This window comes from Pipra filicauda, unplaced genomic scaffold (genome assembly GCF_003945595.2).
Source record: "Pipra filicauda isolate LSUMZ 115617 unplaced genomic scaffold, ASM394559v2 scaffold10_size6260569_pilon, whole genome shotgun sequence".
NCBI classification, from domain to species: domain Eukaryota; kingdom Metazoa; phylum Chordata; class Aves; order Passeriformes; family Pipridae; genus Pipra; species Pipra filicauda.
In genome coordinates this window covers 3695845-3706009 of record NW_024103541.1, presented here as the reverse complement: position 1 = coordinate 3706009, position 10165 = coordinate 3695845, and the positions used below count along the sequence as shown (strand labels likewise).

The 10165-nt window shown below is 41.8% G+C and overlaps 1 protein-coding gene across 3 annotated transcripts in view; it reads left to right on the top strand.

Annotated features, from left to right (window-relative positions):
• The first annotated feature begins 660 nt into the window (after nucleotides 1–660).
• SNX4 (sorting nexin 4) overlaps nucleotides 661–10165 on the top strand; it is a 33926-nt gene continuing 24421 nt past the window's right edge. Inside the window, exons 1-2 of one of the 3 annotated variants that reach the window (XM_039381962.1) lie at nucleotides 661–891; nucleotides 1866–1981. In XM_039381962.1, coding sequence (XP_039237896.1) covers nucleotides 763–891; nucleotides 1866–1981 — 245 coding nt within the window. In that variant the 5' untranslated portion in view covers nucleotides 661–762. The remainder of the gene's footprint in view (nucleotides 892–1865; nucleotides 1982–10165) is intronic. The other 2 variants (XM_039381948.1, XM_027723602.2) reach the window with 2 other exon arrangements.

Genomic DNA, 10165 nt, shown 5'->3' with positions numbered 1-10165 from the left:
AATGCCCTTCTGGGTGTCATGCCAGCGCCGGGAGGGAGCTGATGGAAAAGGCTGGGCAGCCAATAGGGTAAGGAATACAGCACGACTGAGTCCTTCTCTACTAGCAAAGGATTGAGAGTGGGGAAATAACGGGCTGGTGGGCTTTAAAAAATAACCCGAGCTGCCTAATGCTAACGAACATCCGGTGGGAAAGTTATTGGCGGCTGAAAGAGACTGTGTAAAGAAAAGTGACAACTCCTGCTACAGACGAAAGACAGAAAAATATCTGAAATATTTCCTACTAATATGGCACATATTTTTTGTTTGTTTGTTTAAGGTGTGCTATTTGCTAGAACAACACAGGCTGTCAAAAAATCCAAGCAAGAAAGGCGTGAGAAACTCTGGGATGACCTGAGAACTAGAGAGAGGAACAACACTACAAACAAATCTTAGAAATAAACATTGGCAGCTGTAAGGCCGAGGGTGGGCGGTCAGGGGAAGCTCTGTCCCCGTGCCGGACGGGAGGCTCACGGCTGCGGAGCACGGTCACAACGGGGGGTGTCGGTGCAGAGGGGCACTATCGAGCCCCTTGCGGGCACCAGGGCGGGCCGGACGCCGGCAGCGCCCCGGGATCGAGCGCGTCGGTGGGCACGGCCGGCGGCGGGACCCGGGGCGGCCCCGCGGACACACCCCGGCCCGGCCCGGCTCTAGGGCCGGCCATGGGTTTGCCCGGAGCCGGGATCAGCGCCTGCGCGCAGCGCGGCGGCCGAGCCCCCGAGCCCCATGGAGAGCGCCGAGCCCGAGCCGAGCGGCAGCCGCCCCGAGGAGGAGGAGGAGGACGAGGAGGAGGACGAGGACGAGGAAGAGGACGGCGCCCTGCTGCCCCCGGAGCAGCCCGCGGCCGCGGTGAGGGTGAGGGGGGCGGCGGCGGAGGGGCGGTGTCCCCCGCCCCGGGACCGGGGCCTGCTCGGCCGGGGCGAGCACCGGCCTTTCCTGAGCGCGCTGCCCGGGCCGGGCGGGGGGGCGGAGGGGCGGGGGGAGGCCGGGCCGGGCGGTGCCCTGCGCTGCCCGCCGCCGCGGGAAGGGGCTACAGGTGGGACGAGCCCTTCGTCCAGCTGCCCGGGGCCGGGCCCTGCCCGGCAGAGCTGTGCAGCCCGACCCTCTGAGCTGCGCGGCTTTGCTTCCAGACTCGGTCTGGCCTCTGTCAGAGAGCTTTGTGCACCCTCTGTCCTCGTCCCTAGTGTCAGATTATTATTGATTATTATCAACTACCCTTTTTGTTTCCCCCTCCCCCTTAATTTCACAAATGAATCCCCCCTTCCTGCTCACTGCAGCTCTGCCTTTCCTGGGTGGGTGTGTGGTCCTGACTGGTTCCTGGTTGCAAATGTGTAAAAGATAACCGTTCTCCTCTGAGAGATTAAAAGAAAAACATTTCGGTGCGGATGTGTTGTGTTTCCTGTGAAAGAGGAGAGAGGTGGTTACACGTCCCAGGTGTCCTGAGGAGGAATTCACCGGTAGCTGGGAAGTGTTTGGATAGAAAGTACTGGGGTTTGTTTGTTTGTTTGCTTGCTTTTAAAAAGGTTACTTTGTCACCTGTAAAGAAAAATACTTTTCCTTTCTGTATTTTCCTGGCTCAGGGTGATTTTTGGTATCTGAAGTTGTCAGTTTGTTAACTTTGCTCTTTTCTCCTCAAAGCAGGTTTTCTGTTTTCACTTGCAAATGTGATAGAGAACATAGGTATAAAATGAAGTCCTGTCAAAGCCTTTATCCCACAGAGACCTGTCTTATTTGAACAAATGTGGTGTGGGAGAAGGGGAGGCAGGGTTAGTAGCCTTTGCCTTGTGTGGTTAATGTTGCATGAATCTTTATTTTCCTCTTCTAAAAAGATGGAAGACTGTTTGGCAAAGAAAATGGAAATCACTGTTTCAGAAGCTGAAAAGCGGACTGGGAGGAATGCCATGAACATACAAGAAACATACACTGCTTACCTCATTGAGACTAGGTGGGTGATGAGAGCTTGCTCTCAGAGCGCATGGATGTACCATTCTTAACAGATTTTCCCTCCTTCCACCCCTAAAAATATTCAGGTACAGTTGATGAGAGGATTTAGCTGGTTTGTGCTTTGTCATGTGCTTATCAACCCACTGTGGAGGATCTTTTCCTGTGAAAACTTGGCAGCTGATCTCCAGTTTAGTACTAGTGCTGGTGTTGTGTAACTGTACTGTAATTCTTGATTTGGAGCTAGGTGGGAAAATGCATGCTTGAAAGTTGTTGCTTTAATATGGTGTCAACAACTGCTTGGTTATTTCTTAGACATAGTTTGGGCAACTTTATACACATATTTATGAGGTTGTATGTGAGAGAGGTCTAACATAATGGTTAAGCTTGCTGGAGATCACAAGAAAATAAAGAAGTCTCATGACTTATGTCATGTGGTGAAAATTTACTGTTCCGCTAATATTTTGAGTGTTTTGCTTGATCTTTGCCTCCCTGTAGATGCTCTAAGGGTCAGGGCTAATTAACTGTTTCCTTTCTTCATACTACCTTGAACTTTCACTGGAGGACTTACTGCTTTCAATCTTCTTGTATTAACAAGATTAATAATACTACTTCGATAAACATGCTCAGTACCACAAAGACAACTTAAAATGTCAAGTATTGAGTAGTGAAAAAAGCTTTAAAATATTTTCTAACTTATCCTTCTCAAACAGTCACAGATGACTCCTATTATGCAGGATCATGTTACTCAGCTGAATCAAGAATTTCAGAATTAGACTTTATTGGGAGTTTTGCTTCTCTCTTCTTTATATTACCACTTTTAACCTTTGGGCCTTGCCTTGGGAATGATCTGCTATATAGATAAAACCTTCTGAAACAAAGCAGTTGCATTTTGCAAAGGCTCTGAAGAGTTCAAATTTAAAAGGCTTCTTAGCTTGTTTAACTAATGGACACGCCAGTCAAACTGACTGCAAACCTACTGGGATATGTTTTACTGTATTTTTGCTAAACCTACAAAATGAAATCCAAAATAGACATATATTATATTTTTCAAATATTGTAGTTCTTTGGCAGTTGCTCAGATGCTTAAAAAATACTTTTAGAGTGTATTGATATTAAAGATCACATCTTCTCATGTAAAATAAGTGTTATTTTCCTTGTAATAATCTTTCTGAAGGAAAAGAGAAGAAAACTGGAATCATTGGTGTCTAACTATGATGTGAAGTGTATTCTGGGGGTAGCTTTATGCAGCCCCAGAACATGCTGACTGCATCTCCTTTCCCAGACATCCCTGTGTTACTTTACACTCTCTCCTGCTGGTCTTTCCTGGTTGTTCTTCTATAGTGGCAAAACTGTATTTTGCTGCTCAGAGTGCATTTTTTCATTTAGATTTATTTTATTCTGTGGTCAGCAAATACCAAGACATGTTTGTCACAGAACTATTGAAAATGTGGGTTTGTCACATCTCTAATAAAATGGGTTCTCTTTTCCTTTTGCTGAGAAGGCAAAATTTCTTGCGTAAATATAAATGGTGGCTGTTAAATGTGCTTCCTGCTGAGCCTGTAGCTGTAGGTGGGCTTACAGCAATTTGTCTGTGGGTAATAGGATATTCTGTAGCTGAAGAATAAAACTTTTATAGTAATATAAAAGGAAGACCACTTAATAATAGTTGCATTACGTTTATGTGAACTGGGGTTCCACCGTTACTGCTATCTAGGATTTAATTTCACTTTTAATTGAGGAATTGTATCTGGGTGAATAAGAGACACAAGATGGATGCAATGATGACCCCTGTGTATGTGGTACAGAACAGAAGCTAAGTGCTTAAACTTTTAACATGTAAGTTTCACCAGTGCTGAAAATGTTTTCAAAATGCAAGCTATGGTGTTGCTTACTTTTTCTTTTCAAAATGAAGACTTATTACTATGCTCACATTTTCATGTGACTTTTATGATTTTTTTTGAAGTTATATTATACCTTGATGTAGATGGGTTTCTTTGAAACAAAATGAACTCCATTCCCGTAGACCACAGAGCCTCAGCAAATTCCAAGGGTTGTGCTTCTTGAAAGCATCCCCTATATTCTTGGTTTACACCTTTCTGCATTAGCTAATTAGATTTTTGTGGGGAACTATTTCTATTCAATTAGTCGTGATGTCAGTTTGTTTCACAGCTTCTGTTAAACCATACAGTTATTTAAAAATAACTTAGTTTTGATATTCTCCCTGTAAGAACAGGGGACACTTCCCCCTCTTTTTGGGAAATGGCATTAAGGCAAGTACAAATTCTTATAATTAAGATGTGTAGCTAAATATTCCTTCTTGAGATATAAGTGCTCAGCCTATGACTTGCTTTCTATAAGGGAAATTACAAATATCCAAGACCTTATCTAAATTCAGACTTGCTTGTTAGAATTTTAGGCAGCTGTGTCTTATATCAGAGTCTGCATGAAACGACAGGAACCGAGATAGTATAAACCCCTGACTCCTGCTCTTGTACCTGTTATTTTTCATGACAGAACTGAAAGTCAATCAGAATGCACAGCACCTCTATAAGTGATCTGTTTTGATGCACTTTTAGTTATAGGACATTTGGGGAATGCTGTTCTCCTTTAAAGTAAACAATTTCTTGTGTAGTAGTAGGACACTTCCCATGTAGTTCACTTTGCTTCCATCCTGCTCACTTTAAGTCTTCTAGTCTGGCCTTCGTGATCAAATAATATGATGACTAGAGCGTATTCTTTTGTTTGTTTTAAATGTGGCTTTAGGAAAAAGTGGCACAACCTTGTGCAGCCTGGTATCTGACTACTTAATAGCAGGATCCCTGGTTTCCAGCCCTACTAGCCTTCACTTCCTCTTGAAGTAAATTGCCAAGGTGGCTCAGTATATTTCCCAGTCATACTACCCCAATATGACTGGGAAGTTACTAATGTTATTTCTGTTTTGAGTATTTGGAAAGTTTTCCAGTAGTTAAATTGTGACAAGAGTGATAACAGCTTCTCTGTTAAGACCTTGGATTGCCCACCCAAAGTGTAAGAACTTCTAAAGAAGGTTTCTGTGAGAGAAGTGAACTTGGAAATCAGTAGCCAGCCAGGCTGCAGTTCAGTGGTAGTAGGGCTGCACCATGGGATTTCGAGAGTTTTTCCTTTGTTATGTTTTGTTTGAACACCATTCCCAAAGTCTCCCATTCCATGCTGGGCTAGGTGAAAAGCCCACTCTTGTGTTTCTTGGGGAGAGGCCCAGGATGAAGGCCCACAGAAGTATGTTGTCTTCTGATAAAACAGCAAAAGGCAGATTTTGGTCATTGAGAGTCAGGAAGACTTGTCTGCTCCCTCCAAAGGAGGTATTAGGAAGAAAGTCTAAATTCAGCATGAGCTTTAACCAGAGGAGAGCTGGGAGGTGAAAGAAGACAGAGGCTTTGAAAACTTACTGTTGATTTTTACTTGATTGATACTATGAATAATTAATCTGCCTAATAAATGTATATTTTGATTAAATACAGCAAACTGGGTGAAGTGTAAAAAACCAAAGAATCAGCTGGCCGTGAAATATCCCGTGGCAAGAGAAGTGCTTCTTTGTCATACAGCTTGCCAGGTAGAAGAGAAATTATTAGATATCAGCTGTCTGAGAGGCCTGAATAGAGAGACTCTTTCTAAGTAGCTAGTGAGAAAAGTTGCCCATCCCTCTAAAATAGTGTTCCTCTGCACAGAGAGTGAACCTTGCCCACTGCAGGGGAATAGAAGTGTCACTTCTCATACACTGGAAGGTCAGAGGCTGGAAGCAAAATTAATGCTTCTACCATTGAAGAGGTGAGGGCTTTTACAAGGAAATAAACTCATGTATTTCCTTCTCGTCTGATTTAATATTTTGCAGCCGTTCATCTTTTTATTGCACTCAGAATTGTTTAATGGCTCATTTGAGGTAATTGGTTTTAAACAGGAAGTGAGAAGAGGTTAATTAGATGGACTAAAGTTTTCTCATTGGCACTTTGAATTAAGGCAAATGAACGTGACAGGGAGTAATGTAATCTTCGAATTGGTTATGATAACATCAGTTATGAATGTAAAAACTGAAGGTTTCAATTTTGTCTTTTTAATTTTTTCAGGCAGGTTGGTTCATGGAATGAATAACTTGCATTGTTAAAACTGTACTTAAAGGGGAAACATATGGTTTTCCTGCCTGAAGACTGTACAAGTATTATATTGTGTTTTTAGAACCAAAACAAATTGAGAAGTTTGACTGAATGTCAACAAGTGATTATAATCTTAATTGAAACTGGTCTGCAATACTTGCATTTAATGGGAGAGTTCATAATGTGGTCTAAAAAATTAGATGGTAGTGAAGGTATTGAGTGTAATGAGTACCTTTGTGAATTTCTACTTCCTTTCTGAAATGGGGTTCCTGGGGAGAAATGTTCTTGTAATTGGTGATATTTTATGGCCTCATATGTAACCAGGTGGAGACATTTTTGGTGTGATTAAAAAAAAAAAAATTCTCTAATCTTACTTGCCTGTCCCAAATCCATCCATGCAGTTTCAAACTCTTATTACCTCGTTTGAAAGGCCGTGCTGTGGGCGCAGGCTCCAAACTGAGGGCTGTGCAGTGATTTTGCATCACAGCTTTGCAAAGAACTTTGCTGCTCCCTTCCTTTACCCAACTCTGTAACATTGTGTGCTCTGGAAAGCGGAATCTGGCGGCTTTACTGTAAGCCTGGGTGTAAGTGGGAATCTGAAACTAGTGTTAATAATTTCAAAGTAATTTTAAATTTATTTAAATGAGTTAATTAAAGAAACATGGCTGCCTTGTTTGGTGCTACATAGGCGCCCTCCTGATGAAGATAAAGCAACAACTGCAACTGTAAAAGGCAGCGTTTGCACTTCTAAGACAGAATAAATGCATGTTAGAATAAAGGATGTAAGTATGATCTGAGAAGAGAAATAGTGTCATGCTGCTTAACACAGACTATGGTGAGGAGGTTGTATTGGATGCTGTCTAGTTAAGAAAGAACAAACTACACAGGCAGGTTTGACCTTCAAGATTCTCTGTTAGTAATTTAATCTTTTTCATCAGGGTATAGTGTGAAGCTTTTGTGTCCCTCATAAGGGTTGTAAAGCTTGATTAACTTAGACTGAGGGAAGCCTAGCCTGTTGTCCACACATCTGCTTTGTCAGAACAAATTGGCAGTAGGCTTTAGATCTAATAAACTTCCTTGATGTCTTCAGTGTGGGCAGGGAAGATGCAGTAAATGGCATGATCTGGTCTGGCAGTCTGCTTCCTTCCTCCTGGAGTTCTTGAGGCCCTGTATGGACATAAAACTTCAAGTAACAAGGTAGTGGTTTGTGCTGGCTTAGGACTAGCCTTCTCTATAAAGCTGTGGTCCTTCCCTGCTGAAGTGTTACACTCCCAAATGACCTTTTAAAAATGTCGATTAATATTTAGTTTTCTGCTTAATGCTTGTGTATGTGTGTGGGTTTGAGATGTTACTACTATGTTGGGTTTTTTTTAAATAACTGATGTGTTCTTGTTAATTCTGACAAATACAAAGCTGATACAAAACTTGAAAACGTTTTTTGCACAGTTGAGTCTCCACATGGTCTTTGCTTCTCCTAATTTATAATTAACTCTGCCAAACAGTTATGGAGCACTAAGAGCGTAATTTACACTGGAACGTTTTCCTGTCAGAAGGCTGTGATCTCTTACAGTGACAGGTTACTGATGGTGTGTTGACCTGAACCCTTGCAAATGATAAATGGACTGCTGCACTGTGAAAATATGTGATGATCCTATCGGTGTATTTGCCTTCCTTCAATATTTATAGGATAGGAATGTGAAATGTAAGTGCATTTGCTTCTAACCTGTAATCTATACTATGGAAGTCAAGTATATGTAGTTCCCCAAACAGACTTGAATCTGTGAAGTCACTTTCTAAAGACAGTTTTCTCGATTTCATTTCTTTTTCTACTGTTAGTTTGCAGCAGAGCACTATTCTTTAGTTCTTTTCTCATATTTGTGGTGTTAAAACTGTTGAAACTTATTAAATGATAATGTGATTCTTTTGACTGCAAAAATTGGGAATTCTAAGAAAAATACAGATCAACTTTTACATGATAAAGCTGCTTTGGCAAAAATTGGGTGTGTGGAGGAATGGCAAGCCAGAGCAGGATGAGTTAAGGCAGATCAACAAGCTGCCTAACTTTATCTAATGTATATTACTGTAATTGTATCTGATATGGGAGTGATATATTGAAGCCACTTACAAATGCATCCTAACAAAATTCGAGGTGGTTCTTTAATGATGTTGTGTGAAGCTGGGTTTCTGCAGCAGTGCACTTGAAAACAGAGTAGGAATGTCTGGGCTAGAAACTTCCTGGAGAGATAAACTGCTTTTCATTCTTCTCTGTGCTGACCTCATTGATGTTACAGGTTATTCACACAGTGATACTTTTAAGATCAGACTTTCACTGCGTGGGGAATGGGTTTGATTAGAAGCAGAAGACAACAATTAAGCACACTCTCTGTTGAAATGAAAAAGACAAATGAACTTTCCTGAGTATCTTATATTTGGGAAGTAGAAAATTTTATATTTGAAGTTGTCTATGGCAGTGTAAGCCCAAAGAATAAAGTATGTGGAGACGAAAAATAATTGCAGCTTGGAGTACTTTTCCTTAGGAGCTCATATTGACAAGAAGAATAAGAATGATATTGAAAACATAAAGTGAACTGTTCTTGCAGTCAACCTTTGTTGGTACGTTCTTAAGTCTCTGTAGCTCTACTGTGTGTCTGAAGTGTGCAGGGCTGCCATAAATGTCACCAGTGTGTGCACACACTGAGCCTGCCTCTAGTTATGAGGCGATGCACTCAGTCTTAAACTTTAGTTACATTTTAGAAAAAAATGAATAATGGAACTCTTCTATTACAGAAAAATCGATACAGGAAAGAAGAGCTGATTAAACACAACTCCTGTGCCAATCCCAGGGTTGCATTTCCTGTGACCAGGAAATGGTTATGCATAGGAGTGACAGAGACATGTAATAGCAGTGGACCAACTACATCCTGCAGTTTGGGTTTTTTTCTTCCTCTCATTCTTGTCTAATGGAACATCCATTATATTGTGGTGAACTTCTTGTACCAGGTCTGAAATCTGAATCTCTGTCATCTTCCTGCATTTGGGTAAAGGAGGTTGCAGTCTTCTTCATTCTGTCCAATGTATCTGCTGAGCTCTGGGTGAGTCTCTGGTGTCTTCCTGGTGTCACAGCAGCATCTGTGTCTGCAGCACAGATGGGTCCTTCTGGGATGTTGGCTGGATTCTCAGGGCAGTCCTGACCTGTGTTTTTCTTGTCTCCCTATTCATGTTTGCTTGTGCAGTTGTGTGCTTAGACAGGGTCCCCATAATCCTAGGATGTATTGATTGTGTCAGTCTTGCTTAAGGGTTGATGATAACCCATGTGAAAGTAGTGCTGTTGAAACCCATGGTGTAAGTCAGTGCAGCTGGTTGATAGCTGCTGAAGCTGGAGATTAAAAGGATCCGTAATACTGAAGTACTTCTGTGTGAGTGTCTTGAATGGCTAGATTGTTTACCAAACCCTGCTGGGAGTTTCTCCCCTAGGAATGTAAGGTGTATGCCTTCAGCTTTCGACTAAACAATTAATCTTTCGAGGCATAGTAGCTCAATTCCTTATCCATTCAATTTACCTTTTACTCAGCCATAGTTCAATCACTAGATACCTGCTTTGAGCTGAAGTGGTCTTGCAGTATTTAAACTGTGCAACATTAGTGTGGGGAGGAATGCTGCACAGCCTGTCAGTCCAGCACTAAGCTGAGCTTACCCTCTTCAAAACTCTGTATTTGCAGTTGCAACTTCATTGAATTGAAATACTCTAATAGGGAAAAATTCTGTGGGATGTTGGCAGTGCAGTTTTAGTGGCTGCCAGCAGTGTGCTCACCTTTTCTTCTTGAGTCACTCTCAAGCAGTTTTAATCTGCATCTGTTTGTGTTGAATGCTATGAATACATCCTTTTTTTTCTTCTTCCTTCTGAAGTTTTTTCCCCCTACAAATTCAGTCACCTAGAATAAATGTCCTTTCCTCAAGGCAAGGGTAGATATGCAAAAGTCATTCTACCTTACTCAGTAAAAAAAAAAATCTTTTGCATAAGTCTGTATTACATTATTTCCACCTCAAGATGTAAGGCT